This window comes from Geotrypetes seraphini, chromosome 1 (genome assembly GCF_902459505.1).
Source record: "Geotrypetes seraphini chromosome 1, aGeoSer1.1, whole genome shotgun sequence".
In the NCBI taxonomy this organism is placed as follows: Eukaryota; Metazoa; Chordata; class Amphibia; order Gymnophiona; family Dermophiidae; genus Geotrypetes; species Geotrypetes seraphini.
In genome coordinates, this window is record NC_047084.1 from 343,458,651 (window position 1) to 343,480,460 (window position 21,810).

Below are 21,810 nucleotides of genomic sequence, written 5' to 3' on the forward strand. Positions count from 1 at the left end.
TTAGGGCTTAGAATGTCACAAAGATTCCAATTACGCCCACAAGAAAATAAAATCTTAAGATGTTGTAGACAAGGATGTATCCGTAGAATGTTCAAATGCCGACAGATTACCTGCTGCGAACTTCTGGACATCTGGTTAAACTTAGAAACAAATGGAACCATGTCCTGTGAAGCTTGCACATTACGGTATTCAAGTAAGGACTCCCTATGATTATATAGAGCCCTTTTCCTAGCCCTTGCTACCACAGGGGCAGGATAGCCCCTGTGGACAAACTTCTCCTGTAATATACCAGATTGGTATTGAAATTCTGAATTGGTGCCACAGATGTATCTATAGCATAAAAACTGGACAAATGGAATGCTGGTCTTCATAGGATACAGATGCATGCTGTTAAACTGTAGTAAAGAATTACGATCAGTTTTCTTAACATGTATAGTGGTATACATTGAACCATCCATTATCTCCACAGTGACATTCAAAAAGGCAATCTTAGTTTGATGAAAGTTCATATCAAATCTAAGTGAAGGGTGACATGCATTAATGTAGTCTCTAAATGACAACAGTTCGTCCAAGGAATCTTGCCATAGACAAAAAATATCGTCTATGAAACGAGTCAATCCCATCACCGCCTGAAAAAATCTAGAGGGGTAGATAAACCGTTCTTCAAAATAGCCCATAAACAAATTGGCTATGGTAGGAGAAAAAGTAGCACCCATAGCCACCCCCGAGAGTTGCATATAGAACTGACCCTCAAACAAAAAATAGTTCTTCTTCATAGCTAAGGCCGTCAGTCCAAGCAGGAATTCAGGGGGGACCACCCAAGGACGAGGCAGTTGACTCAAAAACTGTTGTAAAACCTCCAACGCCTCATCTTGAAGGATGGAGGTATACAAAGAAGCAATATCAAAAGTCACCAAAAACGTGACCTCAGAAAGTCCAGGTTCCCAACTACCCAGCAGTTTCAAAAAAATGTGTGGTATCTTTCAGTAAAGATTTCACAGAGGAAAGACAAGGTTGGAGATGAACATCCACATACTGACACACTCGTTCTAATAAAGAATCTCTCCCTGACACTATGGGGCTCATAATCGAAAGAGAAAAACGTCCAAAAATCAGCCTAAATCGGCACTTGGATGAACATTTCTCTAAAACGTCCAAGTGCCGATAATCAAACCGGGTTTTGGACGTATTTCTAAATGACTTAGGCCTTCATAGAGCTGCTCAATGTCCGGCTTAGACTTAGTCGTACAGCATGTATAACCGAAAGTTAAACAACAGAGCCTAGAGGAAACTTGGACGTTTTGACTTAGACCATCTAAAACATGGTCTAAGTCACTAAAACCCACCTAAACTCACCAGATAATCACTGAAAACACATAACACAGACCCCCACACACTACCCCAGTGATCACTAACAACCCCCCACCCCAATAAAAATTTTAATCATACCTTGAAATTTCAGCCTCCAGACCATCATCACCTGGCTGCCTAGCATAGGAAAGCCTAGTCGTCCAGCCCAGAGGCATCTTAAGTCATCTTGGGGGTGGGTTTGGGACCCATAGAGAGATGGACCCATGTGCATAAGCCCCTGTAATCACTGTATTGATATTGAAACATGTGCACTCCCCTATACACCCCCAAAACCCTTTTGTACTGGCATATAAGTGGCTCCTGCATCCATAAGGGCTATAGGGGTGGTAGATAAGTGGGTCTAGGGGATTCTGGAGGTGGTTTGGGGGGCTCACTATCACCTATAAGGGAGCTGTAGTGAGGAGAAGCCATGGCACCCTGTTTGTGAAGTTCACAGCAGTGCCATGTAAGGTACCCCACTATTTAGGTGCCCTGTCTGGGTGTTCTGTCAATCACTTTGCAGACCCCTCCCACGTCCAACAGGGCTTGTTCTAGACGTTTTTGACTTGGATGGACATTTGTACGAAAATGGACCATAAAGATAGATATTTTAGATCAGTTCTGCAGGACATATAATTTGGACGATTTTCGAAAGTCAAAAGAAGTTGGACATCTCTTTCGAAAATGTCACTTAAGCACTTTTTGACTTTGGACGACTTGCGAAATGGACATAAACAGACTTAGACGTCCCTTTTGATTATGCCCCTCCATAGGTCTACCTGGGGGAGTGTCCAATAGGTCTACCTGGGGAGTGTGTGTCTGGTTCCATATAGGGTTTTGACTTGAGTGATATATTGGTATTTACAGACCCTGATCCCGAGGTAAATTGTTTTGGGGGGGGAACCCCCCCCCACACACACACACACACTTTAATGCATAGTGTTTGTGCTGCCGTTGGGGGAGGTGTGGGGGTGCAAACCCCCCCAACATTATAGAGAAAATGAAACAGTTTCTGATTTTTTCAGGAAAAGTTCAGTTTTGTCTATAATGTGAGGGTTGCACCCCCCACACACCCCCAACGGCAGCGTGAACACTATGCATTAAAGTGGGGGTTCCCTCCCCCCACACACACACCCCGTCGGAGCTCTGAAAAAATAAGTTTTTCGGGGGCTTTCGGTGGTGCACTTCTGTCTTGCGCTGGATTGTCGGCGCGCTGGTGTCTCACGCGCGATTATCCCGTCACCGGTTAAAGGATTATTTGGGCCAGATTGAGTTTCTTTATGGTTGATTTAACTATTGTTCTTTTTGGACAATGTGTTGATTATCTTCCATTAACATTGCATTTACAAAATGCAGGAAAGAGTCAAGAAGCCCATATTTGGGCCTCGTTGTCAAGTAAGAACAGGTGTTTTCATAATAAATAGCTTTGAAGTTTGAGATAAGGATATCTATGCCTTTCTCTAATAGAAGATGAATGGTAGTGAGACTATATGGGGGTGTGGTTTGTGTTCCTGGAGTAGTATTCACTTTATTGCTTATTCATGTTAACTTATCTAGTTTGTTACTTGATGCCTCATTGTTTAATAATTGTTCACAGAAGAAAACTGATTGAGCATTAGGGGAAAATTTTCAAAGAGATTTCTGAGAAAAAAAAAAAAAAAGGTGTTTACCCACGGAAATAAAAAGAAAATTGTACCCTTCCTCAAGGATCAAAGAGATGGCATCAGGGGGTGGAATTAAAGTAGTAATTGGATCTACAGGGAAACAATAGTGTGGATTATAGTTTCAGTCAGCACTACTGATAAGCTTTGTGGAATATGGTAACAGTGAAGTTGTTCTGTGATAACTAAAACATAACTTAGGAGCCCTTTTACTAAGCTTAACATGGGATTTTCGACGTGGTAGTTGCAGGTTTAATGTCACCTATTAATCTGGCTACTTTTAGGTTCTGGAAAGGATGTCCTTCTTATTTAATTAGACCTCAATGCAGTTTTTGATGTTTCAAGTTTCAAGTTTATTAAAATATTTGTTTGACCGCTTAATCTAATTTCTAAGCAGTTAACATAATAAAATTACATAAAAACAAGTTAAACAGTTACATTGAGACGTATATTAAAACAGGGAAAACAAGTGACTTGTACAGACATATGGCAACAAAAGGACGGATGGGGAAGAACTACAATTGATATAGAATAGGCAGAACATAAATGGCTAAAACAATAGGTTAGGTATAGATCAATCACTCTTATTAGTTAGACTTTACAGCACAAGCTTCTATGACATCACCCTAAACTGGTTTCATTCCTCGTTCAAAGTAGTTAACGATACTTCCTGCACTATCTTCTCCCTCTCTTGTGAAGTGCACCAGGGCTCCATTTTGTCCAAGATCCTTTTCAATTTTTTCTTGGCACACTTGGCGACTTTAATTAAGGATCTGGGTTTAACATAGTAGATGACGGCAGATAAAGACCCGAATGGACCATCTAGTCTGCCCAACCTGATTCAATCTAAAAATTTGGTGGGTTGTTTTTTGGTTTTTTTTCTTCTTCTCCTTAGCTATTATGGACAAGAATCTAAAGCTCTGCCTGGTGCTGTTCTTAGGTTCCAACTACTGAAGTCTCCGTCAAAGCTCACTCCAGCCCATCTTTACCCTGCCCAGTCCATCCTCCCCCAAATGGTCATATACAGACACAGACCGTGTAAATCTGCCCAGTACTGGCCTTGGTTCTTCAATATTTACTATTATTTTCTGATTCTAGATCCTCTGTGTTCATCCCACACTTTTTTGAACTCCGTCACCGTTTTCCTCTCCACCACCTCTCTCGGGAGCGCATTTCAGCCATCCACCACCCTACGTAAAGAAGGGTATATATCTACGTGGATGATATTCAACTGTCAATATCTTCAGATACTTGGGATGAATCCATTTAGCACTCAAATGACAGCAATCTAGGCCTGATATCCTCCTGACTTATCAATAATAAGCTGATTTAAAATTCATACAGGTCAGAAGTTCTTTGGATTCCTAGTTCCCAGCATTTGCTTCCTTTTCAACCATGGCTTAATTCCACCCCTATCCTAGTAAAACTCAGTATATGATCCTTAGTGGTCCTTTTTGATAGCTCATATTCAGGTCTTGATGTCCATTTTAGAGACTAAATTAACTTTCTATGAAAGTTGATTTAGGCACAGTTAGTTGCCTAAATCAACACACCTAGCCGATTTAGGTGCCTAGCTTAATTAGCTCAATAATTGGCATAAATTAAAATCAATTGCTCATTAGGTGCCTAAATCGGTAGGCACCTAGCCCATGGCACCTACCAGAAAGTGGGCATAGTTACGGGCAGATCGTGGGCAGATCTTGGGCATATTTTCCATGTAGGTGCCTAAACTGAACTTAGGTGCCAATATTTAAGGCAAGAAAATGCTGGCATAAATAGGGAGCACCTAAGGTTTTGATACCAACCGGCGTCTAAGTCCAATTTAAGCAAAGCTAGGCATGATTCTAGAAACATCACATAACTGAAGCTTGACAGCCGCTATGCATCACATTTCTTGGCACTGTTTATAGACTCAGAACCTTAGGCTGCGAAGACACTTTTTCATGACCTAGAAATAGACTGGATTACTGTAATTCCCTTCTGGCCAGGTTTCTCTCCTATTTCCTTAAGCAATTCCAACTAATCTAAAACATGGCCGCAAGACTTTAATACAACTCTAGACAATATGATCATGTGATCTCCACCCCTTTCTTGTGGCACAAAACTGGCTTCCAATAAATACCAGGCTACATTTTAAGATCTTGATGTTTGCCCATAAGGCATATTGTACTGGTCAGCTTTCTTATCTATCATCTTTCTTCATATCATATCAACAAGTTCTTAACCGACAGTCCTCACCTAGTTGTTACTGACCATACCTTCCATCAAAGAATTCTACTACACTAGAAAAATTAACTTTTCCATTGTAGCTCCAACTTTATGGAACGCCATGCCACCTCAACTCCACCTTGAAAATTCACTCGACAAATTCAAGACTAAACGAAAAACGTTCTTATTCTGAGGCGCATACCATAGCGTCTAAATATTTCCTTTCCAACATCCTGCAAAATAAACATGAATTGCTTTTAAGGAGCGATTCCCATTCCTAGTGTTTTATCCTACCCCCTTTCCCTTTAATTAATTTGTTTTTAATGATGTAATTATTAACTTTCCCCTCCCCCTTTACCCTCAAGTTTATGTTTGTATTTGTAATTTTTCTATTTAATATTCACATTTCCCCCCTACAAAAATTTATTTTAACCTTTCATTTTTAGCACGTCGATGGTCGGTATATTAAAATTAATTAAACTTGAAACTTTTTTTGTTGATTAGTGTTTAGGTGCTTAGCTGCAGCTATCTGGAATACTCTCTCTACAGACCTCGTTTTGTAACCATCCTCCAAGAAATGCAAGTTTCAAGTTTTATTAAAATTTGATAAAACGCTAATCATACATTCTAAGCGTTTGACAATTAAAAAATTAAAATGGGGAACAATTAACAAACTTATTAGTGACACGACAGTATTTACATAAAAACAACAGGATGGTAGGGAGAAATACAATTTTAAAAGAAAAGAGATCAATTAAGGTTAAAAACAAGAGGGAAATGAGAGGGATCACATCAGTGTTGAATATAAGTAAAACAGAATTTGGCATAGAAGGACCCAGAGAACATTTAGCAATCATAAGCATCTTTAAATAAGAAGCTTTTAACACCGCCCTTAAATTTATCTAAATTTTTCTCAGACCATAAGGCATAGATTCTGTAAAGTGCGCCTAACTTCAGGCGTGCGTTAGGCGTCCGATTTAAGTAGATAATGAGCAATTTAAGGGTCTTAACAAGTGTTAATTGGAACGTAGACGGACTTAGGCATCCTTTAGGGGTCCTTAGAGCACAGATGCGAGATAGGTGCAGATTTAGGGAATAGTCGCATCTAAGTTTGTTGACGTGGGCGTAACAGTTCCTAAATAACGCTGATTGCCACTTGTGCTACAAGGACATCTATAGCACACCTAAAGTTAGGCGCACTTTACAGAATCTAGGCCTAAATGTGCTGGTAACAAATTCCATATTGTAAGGGCTGTTGTGGCGAATGAAGTTGCCCTACGTGTACTAACGATTTTTAAGGATGGGACATGAAGAAGGTGCTGAGGCAGATCTTAAAGTTCTCGGAAGATCATGAGGAATAAGGAACTTATGTCAGATCAGTTTAAATATTTTGACCTGTGTTTTCTCTCTCTCTCTCTTTCCCATTCTATTGCATTACTTTTCGGTTCTTTAGAATTTTATTGCCACCCTATGCTTCCCCTCCCTCTTGTTTTATTATGTCCTTGTCAGTTAGTACCAGATGGTTAAATGATTGTTGACTATTCAGTTTTTCCAACTGTTTCTGCATGGAGCCGTGATGTAATTCAAATGTGTAAATAAATGAATAAAGGTCATCGTTAACATGTGGCAACTGTTCCCACTTAAAAGAGAAGCACTTAACACCTGCTATTTAGGAGGGAGTAAGTGATCTCGCATTAACTCTGCATTTGACAGTTAGAGGGGAGTTCTATAAACGATATTCAAAAATGAGCTTTAATAAAGCATGAAACAGTCCAAGTAAATAGCTGGCAGAACATACTCAATTCAAAATAATCACTTTGTGGTGAGTGTGTGGTGCAGTGGTTAGAGCTACAGCCTTAGCACCCTGAGGTTGTGGGTTCAAATCCTGCACTGCTGCTTGTGACTCTGGGCAAGTCACTTAATCCCCATTGCGCCAGATACATTAGATAGAGTGGGAGCCCACCAGGACAGTTAGGGAAAAATGTTGAAGTACCTGAATAATTTGCAATCTGCATAGAATTGTAGGATATGCAGAATATACATTTAAAAAAAAAAAATTCAAGCAGTCCTTTTCTCTTATAGGAAAAGTTTTCAGCATTTTGGTGTGTGATTGTTTTACTAGCTACAGCTCATTTTCTGTGATTGGTTCTCTTTTTGAACTGTGCTCTAAACATCAGCTGATATCATCTCGACCAGTGAGTTTGTAAGGCGTGTTTTCCTTCGCCTGTTGAAGGTGCACCAGCCGAAACACGGCTGTGTCGAGAGAAAGTGACTGCTTGAAATCGAGAGAAAGTGACTGCTTTGAATTGAGTCTGTTCTCCCAGAGGGCAAGTATTTATTTGGACTGTTTTATGCTTTATTAAAGGTGCTTTGGACTTCACAGTGTCCCACTTTGTTTGTTCATTTGATGACATCCCATGGAACTCTTTTTGATCTTTTTGTTTGTTTATTCAAAAATGAGCACCAGAAATAATTGGTACTAAACACTATACTATACCAATGTATCGCAGACTGTGTGCCGCGGCATACCGGCGAGGAGGAAAGGTACTGGCGCCAGCTACTGCTTACAGGAGGGAGAGCACTTCTCCTAATCTAACAATCAGCATAAGGAGAAGCAATGAAAAATATGAAAAAGTACTTATCTCCGTTGGTGAGAGTATCAGTCAAAATATGCCTTTCAAAGTCCGTGCTGTAATTCAGCTCTACAGAGCTCCATTATGGAGGCAACTGCCTTCTTTCTCAGGGGCAAACGCAGTAGACACTGGGAGAGCAGTCAAGAAACTTCAAATGGCTTCGACTTGTTTTTGAAATTATTTTGCGATCAACCACAGGGCAAAGTTTTAGTTAGGTGTGTTATTTTTGTGTTGATTTTGCACATCACACCACAAACAAGTCCAAGGATGTATTACGCTTACTAAACCCTTTTGGGTTATCAAGCTTCCAACTCTATGAAAGTCTCTTGGAGTTGTGACTACTGAGGACCACCTTATATCACACAGTTTGGTCTCTTTTGCTGGCACATTTATGGTATAAGCCAAAGGTCATATTAGTTATAACTAGCACACTAGAAAACAAGCCTTTGGGATGTAGGAGGGGCTAGCATTGTAGTAGACTGGCCACACAGACATTCAACTAGAGAATGGCACAGGGACAAATTTATCCTCGACCTTGTGGGAACACATTTTCCCATCCTGTCCCCACGAGTTCTTTTCCTGTCTCTGCCCAATTCCTGCAAGCTCTATCATCATCTGCACAAGCCACAAACACTTTAAAATCATAAGTGTCCAAGGCTTGTGCGGTTAAGGCAGAGCTTACAGGAATGGGGCATGGACAGGGACGGCTGAGAACTTTTCAGCACCCCCTCGTTCTAGGATTGGCCATAACACCTGAAGGAATCTTATGGGCAGGTATGTACTGTTTCTCTCACATCTCTGGGGGATGGGAGGGGGGGGTCAGTGACCACTTGGAGAGTGTGACGGGCATGCTTGTGTCCCTCTAGCGGTCATCTGACCAGTTTGGGCATCTTTTAGACACTTATTTGTTGTTAAAACAAGTCTAGTCTCAAACATCTACATTGTGCCCTGGACGTATTCTTAAATGTTTGATTATGACAGAAAAAATTTCATTTCTGACGCAATGGTCTGGTTGAATAGCTTAAGAGGGAGTGGGAACCTTGATAAAGCCCTCTGAATCGCACGGGCGAAACATGTTGGTGAATGGTGAATTTACTCCCCCCCCCCTGAATAGCGTCTTGCAAAAGCTAAGTACTTTAAGCATATATTTGGTTGAGTGCATTAAATTATTTCTTAGAAAGGTTTAAAATAATGCATACTGGATCCAATGACGAGTGAGAGCATAAAGCCCAGCACAATGAGATAGTTTGAGTGTGTGGTGGCCCGCTGAGGACCAGTGAAATTAATGACAAAATAATATATTGTTGAATGAAGTACGGCAAAACTGTGGGATAACATCTTGCAGTTTATTTCACTTTATTTAGAAAAATGTCCAAGTCATAAGCCTGCCCTAGTCCTGCCCATACCATACCTCTAACACCCATCCACCCTTGAGATTTAGATGGGCTGCAGATGAACAGCATAGAATTCCATCTAGAAAATAGGTTTCAAAAATACCAAATTGCAAGGGTTTGGAGAGAAATATATCCATCTGTCCCTTTATACCACTTTTTGGACGTTTATCTTATTTGAAAATGAGCCCCTTATTGTCTGCCTAATGGTAAAATGTATTCAAGTTAATGAAAGGTAAAAATAATATACAATACAATAAGAGCCACATTGGGAGTTTCCAAAACATTTGAACAATTAAACTATTCAAGAAAATGAGGCAGAAATAAAAATATGAATTCAGCAGCAACCACCTGAGGAATTGCAAAGATTTTCTAATATTCATTGCAGGCTGTCAATCTGACTGTCCTGAGGGCATGATGTCATTTTGCTGAACTAATTTGGAGGACAGTGACAGGGGTCTTGCACATTTTGGAAAGCCCCTTTCATAATCTAGCCATGAGATGAGAGGGTAGATTCCGGCTTCCTCATCCTCAGGATATAAGTAGGATCATTTTTGCAGTTCAGACCATAAAGACAACTAAGCGCCCTGCAGCTAGAACCAGAGACACGAGAAAGGAAGCCGATCCACTCATGGGAACCAGGAACGCAATGTTTGCTGCTGCCCTGATCATGTGCCTGCTCTCAGTTTCCCTGACTGATGGTGAGAAAAACTTTATATGGAGATAAAGCTGGTAGAAAAATCTACCAGCTTGAAAGGACTCTGGCTTTTTTTAAATGTGGATTTAGCAAAGAATTTGTTTTAATGATGACTTCTTTAATTTACCATAAGCTTGCTATCACAAAAGATTTTCTTCTATTTTTTTTTTTTACTTACTACCTTTTGATTGAATTTGAACTACTCCCTTTATGCATGAAATATTAGTAACATAATTATTGCTTTATTAAATCATAACAGTAGCTATAGGAGTATAGCAGTTCTGCAATCTCGGTGGTAAGAAAATTCAGGAATGCATCCTGCACAATGAAACCTACCCCCTCTTCTACAAAGCCGTGCTAATGGCTGCCACGCGGTAACGGCCTGAAGCCCATAGAGATTTAAAGGGCTTCGGGGCTGTTGCCGCGCGGCAGCTGCTAGCGCGGCTTTGTAGAAGAGTGAGCTAGTTTCAGCTTATTATTTACAATTATTAAAAGAAGTTTTATTTATTTATTTAAAAATTTATATACTGCATATTAACTATTTGGTTCACAAATTACATACAAATCAGCTTAAGCTCTCTATACAAACAATAATAAAACAGGTATAACTCAGGAAGGCATTAATAGTCGGATACATTTAAACCAGTGGTCTCAAACTCAAACCCTTTGCAGGGCCACATTTTGGATTTGTAGGTACTTGGAAGGCCTCAGAAAAAATAGTTAATGTCTTATTAAAGAAACAACAATTTTGCATGAGGTAAAACTCTTTATAGTTTATAAATCTTTCCTTTTGGCTAAGTCTTAATAATAATATTGTCATTTATAGCTAAAGAGACATATGATCAAGAAACTGTTTTATTTTACTTTTGTGATTATGATAAACATACCCACGGCCTCAAAATAGTACCTGGTGGTCCGCATGTGGCCCCCCAGGCCGCGAGAATGAGATCACTGATTTAAAACATGTTCTTTAAATTCATCGTCCCCATACTGTATCACAAATCCAGAGGAACATAAGCAAATAGTAATATTATTAAAATATGAAAACAATCTTATGGCTTCTAATGTCAAATTAATAGTGGTGATAATAATTTGATATCCTAATGTTCAAAGGAAAGTTTAAAAAATTTTTTTACAGCATTGTTCTCATTGAATTTACTTTAGCCGGAAAATTCTTTCAAACTGTATGAAGACCTGTCTTCGGTCATGTTTGTACAGAGTTGGAATAAGTAAATGGTTGATTTTAAATGTCTGTGATAAATGTTGAGAATGGGGGTTTTCTTCCACCCTTGCATTTCTGGTTGTCTTGGGAAGAAAAATAGACACACCCCAGATAAAAGCCCTGGTCTGGCCACTGGGTGGAATTACTTTCCCTCTGTATTCACATACTCATTTTCTTTTTACAGCAATGTCACTGGCACAAATTGGAAGAGAATTGCGCTGCCAGTGTATAAAAACAGAGTCCAGGTTCATCCCCCCCAGACTCATGCAGAATGTGGAGCTCATCCCAAGTGGCCCCCACTGCAGTAATGTTGAAGTCATGTAAGCATTCCAGTTTCCGTTTTCTTTTAAGTAGAAGAATATACACTGTCAAATAGGGCATAACGGCAAAGCAATATTGGTAATAAGGGTATTTATTTATGAATATTTTAATACCGTGATTCATGAAATATCTTGGCAGTTTACAAAATACTCATACAGAGCAGAAACTAACCATATATGATAACAACTTTGAGTAAATGAGATAGACCAAAGACAATGAGAAAAGAATCCACAAATGGGAGGAGAGGCAATATGACTAGCCCAATATAATTTATTCCAAGACTATAATCTAAGTTATATTTAACAGATAACCAAAAGGGGAAGGGGTGGGGAAGACTACCAAGTAAAGAACCATCCCACAAAGAAGCCACAATAATTTTTCTATATTGTTCTCCCAGGGGAGCTCAGAATGGTTTACATGAATTTATTCAGGTACGCAAGTATTTTTCCCTGTCTGTCCTGGCAGGCTCATGATCTATCTAAATCAGGGGTCTCAAAGTCCCTCCTTGAGGGCCGCAATCCAGTTGGGTTTTCGGGATTTCCCTAATGAATATGCCTGAGATCTATGTGCATGCACTGCTTTCAATGCATATTCATTGGGGAAATCCTGAAAACCCGAATGGATTGCAGCCCTCAAGGAGGGACTTTGAGATCCCTGATCTAAATGTACAGGGGGCAGCAGGGAGATTTAGTGACTTGTTTTGCTTTTGAAACAAGTCCATGGTAAAGAAGATTCACCACATTTCTAAATCAGTGACAAATTTAAGGCACTGAAGAGGGGTATTTATTGGAGATTATTAGTTCTCTCTTTTTTTCCTGTATACTTTTGGAAGACTAATTGGATTAAATAACTTGCCCAGGATCACAGGGAGCAGTGTGGGTTTGAACCCATGGCCTTAGGATGCTGAGGCTGTAGCTTTAATCACTGTCTCACACTCTCCCCCAATTAGGTCCAATCATCACAATATCAAATGCACAGAGCAACGTTAATCAGAAAACAAGGAGATCTATGAGACTTTGGAAACCCTGATAAAGTATTAATGATAGTATGGGTATTAACAACATTAAATGCCCACCACTGAGAAAACTTAGACTGTTAATGCGTAGTTTGGTCTGCTTTAACAACTAATGCAATGGGCTTTTTTTTTTTTTTTTTTGGTAATTCTTTATTTAGAAGAAACAGAAAAAGTACACTATACATGCATCATGTCATCAAGCAGAAACTACAACCCAGAAAACATGCCCCTCCCACTTGACTAACAACCCAACCCCCTAGAATCCCCCCCAACCCCACTCCCCATAACAGCAGGCAAAAAAACCTACAATCCAAATCCCCAATTCCACATGCGGAGAGGCACCCCCAATACAGCAAATATAGCAAACCAAGAAAGTTGAACAGTAAACAGAATTGTCGTAACTCCCCCACACACACACACACACACACACACACACCGAAGATCCCCCCCCATCACCCCTGATCATTGCAATGGGCGTTTTAATGCAGTAACTGCAGGTTACACGCTGGGCATGCCCCTCCCCCCACATTAGGCACCGTGTTAGTTATATACTTAGCATGTGTTAATTTCCTGCATTCAAATGCAAAATCCACTAAATCAGTTAGATCAAAGAGATCTATAGGGTTTTGGCAACCCAAGTGAAGGAGACACAATAAATTTTGCAATACATGTGAGAGAAGCTTTAGTAGACTTCATTCCTTTACTTTGTGAGGATTTATAATGATTCATATCTTTGGTTTTATTTAGTGCGACACTAAAGTCTGGGCAGAGAGTATGTTTGGAACCAAGAGCTCCCTGGGTGGAACGGATCATCAGGAAGATTCTAGAAAGGTAAAACAAATCTTAAGGTGTTAAGGAAAAATTGTAGAACTACATGGCATACATGGGGAGAGTCAATTTCATAGTGAGGCAATTAGGATGTCAAGGCAAATTGGTGCGTATTTTGTACATGTGTGTATGCTGGAAAGAAGAGGTGCATATCTGAATATTTTATAAAAGTATGTTTGTAATTAGTAATCCCACTTCCACTCTACCTACTTTCCACCTCTGGGAATGTCTTTGGGCATATTGGCCATGATTCTATAAATGGCCCCTAAAGTTAGGTGCCTAGATCGGTGCACGTAGCCATTCTAGGCACCTAACTTAATTATTTAATTATGCTTAATCGGTGCTGTGAATTGAAAATCACAATTAAATAGCAATTGAAAACAATTGATTAGATAGTAGGTGCCTACCAGAAAGTAGGCATGGTTAGGGGCAAATTGTGAGTATATGTTGGGCATGTTTTGCAGCTAGGTGACTAAATTTGCCTTAGGCCTAACTTAAGCACTGCCTAACTATAGACACCTATGCGCAATTTAAATATTGCTAGGCATGATTCTATAATCAGTGTCTAACTCAAGATTGACAGTCACTATGCACTGTGTTGTTCAGCACCTATGCTTTAGAAACCGATTATAGAATCATTGTCATTATGTGAACATGAGCTCTATACGGGATAAGTCTGTAAAGTGCACCTACAATTAAATGACCACAGGGGGCCTGGTAGTAGCCTATTCTGTAAAGCAAAGTATGTGCTTACTTTTCTTTCTAGAATACTAGTGAAACTTCCACAGAGCTGATTGAAGTGTGCATGCCTAGTTGCGAGAGAAAAGTGCATAAATTATAAAATTTTATCCGTTTTTCTAAAAATGTAAGCTCCGCCCCACTCCACCCAGCCCCCACTCATTTATTTTGTATTTATTTATCAATTTTCTATACCGTTCTCCCAGGGGAGCTCAGAACAGTTTACATGCATTTATTCAGGTACTCATGTGTGAGCACGCTTGCCTGGGTAACATTTACCCAGGTGTTTGCACACCTGTGCAAGTCTATGTCGGCATTCTAATCATGTACGCATGTAATCAGCACGTAAATGTTACTTTATAGAGTTAGACTCAGAGGTAGTGGAAAGGTCCAAAAAAGACTGGTGAACTCAAGATATCACACACAATTCTTTATTTCTTCAGTACACCATATATCGACTCGACATGCGCATGTTTCGGCCAAAGAGGCCTGCATCAGGAGTCTCATAAATCTGTATAAAGGTCAAAAAATTGCATCCAACGTTCAATTTACAGTAACATAAATCACGCTGTCAAGAACGCCACCATTTGCCATCTGTGGATGTGGATGTTCTGAAAGATGATTTATTGTTCACTCTTCACAATAAAAAAATAAAAATACAAATATAAATCCAAGTTTATAGTCCACATATGATTTTCCTACCGGACCCTATACGGACCTTACACGCCTTCCTCAGGGGTCCTGTTGATATTGGGATCATCTCTTATAACATCCACAGTTTTTTGTTTTCATCGGTTGGATTGTTTTCACTGTGGAATATTGGGTCTTCTTTTTGTTTTGTTTTGTTGCACTTTATAGAGTTACCCCTACAAAAGTCCATTCGGGTTAGAACCGTGGTGCCAGCATTCTATACCGGCGTAACCTGGCATTTGTGTGTCTAACATGTAGGTGCCCGCACTTACACCTGCCATAGAGTTGGCATAAATGTGAGCACTTACATGCAGCAGGGATGCAACTAACTGATAACCTAGATACCTGGATAGCTTCTGATTCTGCCGCTGGATCGCCCAGCATTAACTAGATAGTATCATGCTGGTGACGTTTTTATTTTACAAATTTATACTTCACCTAAGCCATTGTATCGCAAACTGTGGGTCCACAGTGAGATTCTGGGTGTGCTGCGAGATGCTGGTAAGGAGGAGAGGTGCCGGTGCTGGCTACTACAGAACATGCCTCTCATGGTGAGTGGCACGTCCTATAGGCAGTCAGCCGGCACTGGTATCTGTCTTCCTCGCCGGTGCTTCTCCTTCTCTCCACCCTCACCCCCCATGGCATACCAATTTCAAGTTGAATAAGCTCAGGGCCCCATCTGGAGGGCCTTCACACATGCACGGACGTCGATGTGATGACATCACACATACACATTACATCATCACATTAACGTCCGTGTGCGCCAGGAGGCTCCCCAGCCTTGGCCCCAAGTTCAGTGTGCTACGGCTTCAAAAAGTTTGTGACACACTGGCCTAAACCAAGGCGATTTACAAATGGCCATACATAATTGAAGTCACAAATACATAATTGAAGTCAGAAAAATGGCTCTGCTATACTGTAAGCAATCCAACATCATTCCATCTCCAGATTACATAGGTCACTAAAATGCAGTTGCAAAAAGATATTAGATATGATATTTAGCACCACTATCTGGTTAACTGCTGATGACTATCAGGTGAACAGCCTGTTGGTGGGAGTTAACTGGGAAAAAGACACTTCTGCCTAATTTAATTTCCACTGAATATTAATCCAAGATAAATTAAGTTTACTAGTGAAGAAAAAAATGTTACTAGCTAGCAAAAAAATGTTAACCCCTTTAAAATTAAAATGTTGATCACTTGTTTTAGAATAGATGGAATTATTTGAATGGGCAATATTCTGAAAATACCATGAAAATAATGGCCAGATTTAGGCGTGTTTCTCTTCTGACCTTTAAGCATTCAAAAAATTTGCTTCAGGCACATGTGTATAATTATCTTTGAAAATAAGACCCAGGGAATGAGTGTTATATATTTTTGTATGATTTTGTATTACATGTGTTTGTAGTTTATTCGGTGCTTCAATTGACTTGTTTCTAACATTCATCACTCCTCTTCTTAAAGCTCTAAGCCCACACCAGAGAGCCAATTATAGGGAAGTTGAAGAGACTGAAGACACCAAACAGCATTGTAACTTCTCAGGGAGCCCTAAAGTGAACAGAAGCCGCCGTCACATGAAGAAGCCAGCTACTGGCTATAGTGTGGTGCAGACTATGACATAAGCCCGAGTATCTATATATTTATTGATTATTTATTAAGTTAAATATTATGGTATGTGTAATGTTACGTCTCTTACTGAAAAGTTCACAAAGCAGAAATATTAGGTTTTTCTTACTGTAAATCCTATATCAGATTTGAAAACCATTTCATTAGTCTTACAATGAAAGAGTAATCATCGCTGGCCTCATTAGCGCCCCCTGTTGACAGATTTCATGAACAGGGTTTGTACTGGCTGTGGAGAGGTGGGGCAAGGACAGGGACAGAACTCATGAGGACGGGACAGGGATGGAGATTGATCCCGCAGGGGCGAGAACAAATTGTGTTCTTCTTTAGCAGCAATCGTTACAGTATTACAGAGCTACTGACATGATTACTGAGCCTTATGGAGAAAGTAGGTGCTAGAAGGATAAATAGGACTACATAAAACACAGTCCTATTTTTATCCAGTTTATCTTCTCTAGTTAAGTTCTGAATATTGCACTTAACTGGATAAATGTTATCTAGCTACGTATAGCCAGACAGTCAGTACTGGTGCCCCGACATGGCTCACCATTGAATGTCTGGGGATACTGCCAGGCAGGGGCAAACCTCTAATGAGGCCAACTGAGGCAGTGGCCTGAGGCAGCACTGTTGAGGGAGCAGCATCTTGCTGCTGGTCAGCCTTCCTGCTGGTTGGCTTTCTCTGCTGCTTCCCTTCCTGGCATCTAATGCTTTTACCCTTCTCCCACCGATCAGCATTTTTCCTATTCCAACCCTCCCCCCTCGCATCTACCTTCAATTTGTCTTAAAAGTTGCCTGGCGGCAGCTGCGATTCATAGAGCTACTCTGCTGCCGGTTCTGACATCTTCTCTCCACTGCGGCCCGCCCGAGCGGAAACAGAAAGTTGTCAGAGAAGGGCCACAGTGGAAGGAAGATGCCGGGACTGGCACCAAGGTAGCTCTGTGAATCGCTACTGCCGCCCAGCAACTTTTATGACAAGTTGAAGGTAGATGCTGGGGTGGGAGGGCGGCAGGTGGAATGGGAAAAATGCGATGGGGGGGGAGAAGGGTGAAAGCGGAAAGCCTAATAGTTGGGGCAGCCCTTGTCCCACCCCCATTTTGGATATTTGGAGGGGGGGTGCCAGCTCATCCCTCGTCTGAGGCAGCAGATTGCCTTGAGCCACTCCTGGTGCCAGGGATAAAAGAAACGCTAAGCACTGCTGGCTCACTGTTGGCCTCTGTATTCTTTTTATTATTCTTTTCTAATCCACCCTGATATAAATGCAGGAATATTTAATAAAATTACATTTTTTGTGTTACTGTGGTCCTCTTTTACAAAGTCATGGTAGGAATTCTATGAGCATTAGAGCAGTGTCAGAGTATTTAGCACTCCGGGTCGTGATAGAAATCTCTACTGTGGCTTAGTAAAAGGGAGGGAGGGAGGGAGAGGTATATTTTTACATTGGTTTTTTTATTTATTTATTTATTTTTGTGATAACTTGAAAGTGTTGATCTTAAATTAATGTGTGAACTGCTGGTTAGTTCTTTGTATGTTTTTTTAAGTTTTCTCTATTAAACTGGATATAATTTATAATGGTTATTTTGTTATTTATTTGAAAATATTTTAAATCTGCTCATCCACTGTTCTGGGCAGGTAACAAGTTATATATCTAATAAAAAATTAAATATAAAGCAAATACTTAAACATTAATAAAGTACCATAAAAAAAACCTTATAAAACTCCATGGAAGCATTTAGGCCCCCTTTTATGAAGCCGCGTTAGGCTTTTTTATCGCCGGCCATGGTGGTATTAGCTCATAGAATTCCTAAGAGCATCAGAGCTAATACCGCCGCAGCTGGTAATAAAAAAAGCCTAATGCGGCTTTGTAAAAGGGGGGGGGGGTGTTAATTATTTAAAAAGGAGGAATGTGTGGTGCAGTGGTTGGAGCTACAGCCTCGGCACCCTGGGGTTGTGGGTTCAAACCCCGTGCTGCTCCTTGTGACCCTGGGCAAGTCACTCAGTCCTCCATAGCCTCAGGTACGTTAGATAGATTGTAAGCCCACCGGGACAGGTAGGGAAACATACTTGAGTACCTGATTGTAAAACCGCTTAAATAATCTTAATAGGCGGTATATAAAAAAAACTAATAAACTTGAAACTTAAAAACTTGAAAGGATAAATCAAAACACCTAATTGAGGGACCCTTTTACAAATTCAATATATATCAAACCAAAAAATGGTAATAAACCAAAAATATAAAATGTCAGTCAACTAGAGGTTTATTTCTTGAAAGCGCATGCCACTATAACGGTGCGCACAGATGCTGATGAAGGAAAAAGGATCTCAGAAATCCAAATGGTGGGCAAAATTAGCATCCATTGGTTATAATTGGATTGAATTTTCTCTCATTTATCCCAAAAAACCTTCATAAAATCCTTTTTTTGGAGGGGGATATATTACTACAAAAAGCCTTTCATTAAACTTTTTTGTTTTTACTTTTCTTTTTCGTTATCTTTATATTTTTTACTTTTCTTATCTAAGGGGTCCTTTTACAAGGCACGCTAGCTGTTTTAGCACGCACTAAACGCTAAAGCGTCCATTATATTCTATGGACACAGCATTTAGCACGCGCTAATATTTAGCATGCGTGCCTTAGTAAAAGGACCCTTAATGTTCCTTTTGACTATAAATATAAGGCAAAAAACAGAAGCAACTTTTAAATAGTTTTTACCTTCCATTATATTAAGTGATATCTACAAACTATTAAAAGTTGTTTCTGGGTTTTTTTGCCATATATTTATAATTATCCTTGGCTCATTTGAAAAGTCTTGTAAAAGAAAGTTATACATTCCTTTTAATGTCCTCCAGAAACAAATAGGTTTGATAATGAAGAATCCTTGCAACATATGTGGGGAAATTCATCATAGTACGCATGCCTCTGCTAAATATAGGTGCCTGCAGTTATGGTAGCTTTATGGCTGGTGTAATTGTTAGGATGTAGGGGTGCCGTTTCAGGTTATGCTAGTATTCTATAGCACAGTGGTTCCCAACCCTGTCCTGGAGGGTCACTAGCCAGTCGGGTTTTCGGGATAGCCCTAATGAATATGCATGGGACTGATCTGCACTCCTACCATCTTCATTACATGCAAATCTCTTTCATGCATATTCATTAGGGCTATCCTGAAAACCCTCCAGGACAGGGTTGGGAACCACTGCTATAACAGATTTCATGCTGCTTATACTAGAAATAAGCAGTGGCTTTTCCCAAATCCATCTTAATGGTGGCTTATGGACTTTTCCTTTAGGAAATTATGCAAACCTTTTTTTTTTTTTTTAAACCCTGCTAAGCTGGCTGCTTTCACCCAGAGGCATCACTAGACAAAACTATTTGGGGGGGGGGCACAGGGTAGGTATCACATGTATTGTGAGAGGCAGGTCAAAGTGACAGCTGATTCCAGGACATGTACCATTCACCCAACCAAGATAGTCAGACTCCAGCAACTGACAATTCAGGGTGATTTCCATAAGGGCACGAATTTGAGAGGATAAGAAATTTTCTATGATATTTGTGTTTTGGTTTTGTTTCCCTTGCATCCTATTTCCTAAGCAAGTAATTTGCTTGCAATCAGTTTGAATGCTTATAACAATACAGTAAAAAATAATATTGCCCTGTGTCCAGCCCAACAAATATAGGAATGTCCTATTGGTCAAACAGTGGTCGCACAGTCATTCACATTTGCAAGTATCAAATAATGTTAGAAATAGCTCCCCATACTCCACATACAGTACCTTTACCAATGACTTCTTGGAATATTGCACCTTTTTCATTCCATAAACTGAAACTCCCAGTTCCCCTTTTTATCACCCCTTTTTTTTCTTTTACATATCTATATCTAAATGTACCTATAGAATAGCGATCCATTCCTTTTTCTGATATTCCCTTCAAATACCCTTGACCCCACCTCCCAATCCTCTTTATAACTGCCGCTCCCAAGCTGGATCCCTTGCACTTAAGAGCTACCCCAGTGTGGAACAAGTTCCAAGCAAGAATGCATTCAGACCAAGCTCCTGTACCAGCTTCTTCAAAGCCACAGCAAACTGGTAATAGGCCAATGCAGTGGTGTACCTAGGGTATGTGGCACCCGGGGCCCATCATTTTTTGACACCCCCCATGTAAAAAAATATTTTTTGTAATGACCATGAAACGGAATAAATGGTCAGAATAGAAACAGGCATTGAAAATTTTCTTATATTCCAAACATAACATAACATAACATAAATTATGTCTGAATTGTCATGACATCAGAAGTACATATGGAGTAGTTGCAGGTGATGCTTGGGACAGTTCTGATTGTGTTAGTTCGGTTTTATGTGTTTTTTGAATAGAAGGGTTTTTATTTCTTTTTGAAGGTTTTGCAGTCTGTGGTCGATGTCAATTGGTTGTAGAGTTGGGGGTCGAGTGTTGCAGCTCGAATGGCTAGGAGGTTGTCGAACAGTTTTTTTTCCTTTTGACGTTTTTGGTTGGAGGGTGTGTGAATGGTGCGTGAGTTCTCCTATGTCTGTTTGAAGTGGATTGAATTATTTAGCTGAAGAAATTAGTTACCCCCTCATCCCACTCACATTAATTCTCTTCCATTTTTGTTCCCATTATAAAAAACACTGATAAGTTCCCAGAAAAAAAAATACATTAAAATAAGAAGTGAAAACAAAGGCCCCTACAGATGAGAACATAACATAAGAATAGCCTAACTGGGTCAGACCAATGGTCCATCATGCCCAGTAGCCCATTCTCATGGTAGCCAATCCAGGACACTAATATCTGGTCAAAACCCAAAGAGTAGCAACATTCCATGCTACCGATCCAGGGCAAGCAGACACTTCCCCCATGTCTTAATAACAGATTATGGACTTTTCCTCCAGGAATTTGTCCAAATCTTTCTTAAAACCAGCTACACTATCTGCTTTTACCATAACTTCTGGCCACTTCATTTTTAAGTTTAGATCTTTCCTTTCAAACAGAGACCTTGCTAGATGTCAAATACAGCACAAGGTAACTTCACATGGACTTAGCTGTGCAGGAAATGTGCAAAGGTCTGTTTTTTTCTTTCGATCACTACATAGCCTAATGCCACACAAGCAGCGCTGTTACAAACATATTCTGTAGGTCAATGCTAAGGATAACAAAGTTTCCTTCCTTGGACCAGAAGGAGATACTGATAAACCACTGGAAGAGATCCCAACACAACACCCAAAGACCCACTCAGTGTGTGAACCAGTTGAGTGGAGTGGACTAACTGGGGGGTGGAAATGGGCCCGGAGTTTGCTCAGCAGAATTTCCCAGACCACCTCTTCCTCTCAACAAATTGACACACTGCCACCACCACCACTAGAAACACCTCACTGGGTAGGCCAGCTATGCTATAAACTTTATAAAACACATTATTATATCTATATATAT

At 40.1% G+C, this 21,810-nt stretch overlaps 1 protein-coding gene across 1 annotated transcript; it reads left to right on the forward strand.

Annotated features, from left to right (window-relative positions):
• Window positions 1-9,827: 9,827 nt before the first annotated feature.
• On the forward strand, window positions 9,828-17,766 carry LOC117358635 (interleukin-8-like). The gene is made up of 4 exons (XM_033940109.1): window positions 9,828-9,944; window positions 11,347-11,482; window positions 13,246-13,329; window positions 16,218-17,766. Exons 1-4 carry the CDS (start codon window positions 9,875-9,877, stop codon window positions 16,246-16,248), a joined length of 321 nt encoding a protein of 106 aa, XP_033796000.1. The 5' UTR covers window positions 9,828-9,874; the 3' UTR covers window positions 16,249-17,766.
• Window positions 17,767-21,810: the final 4,044 nt, after the last annotated feature.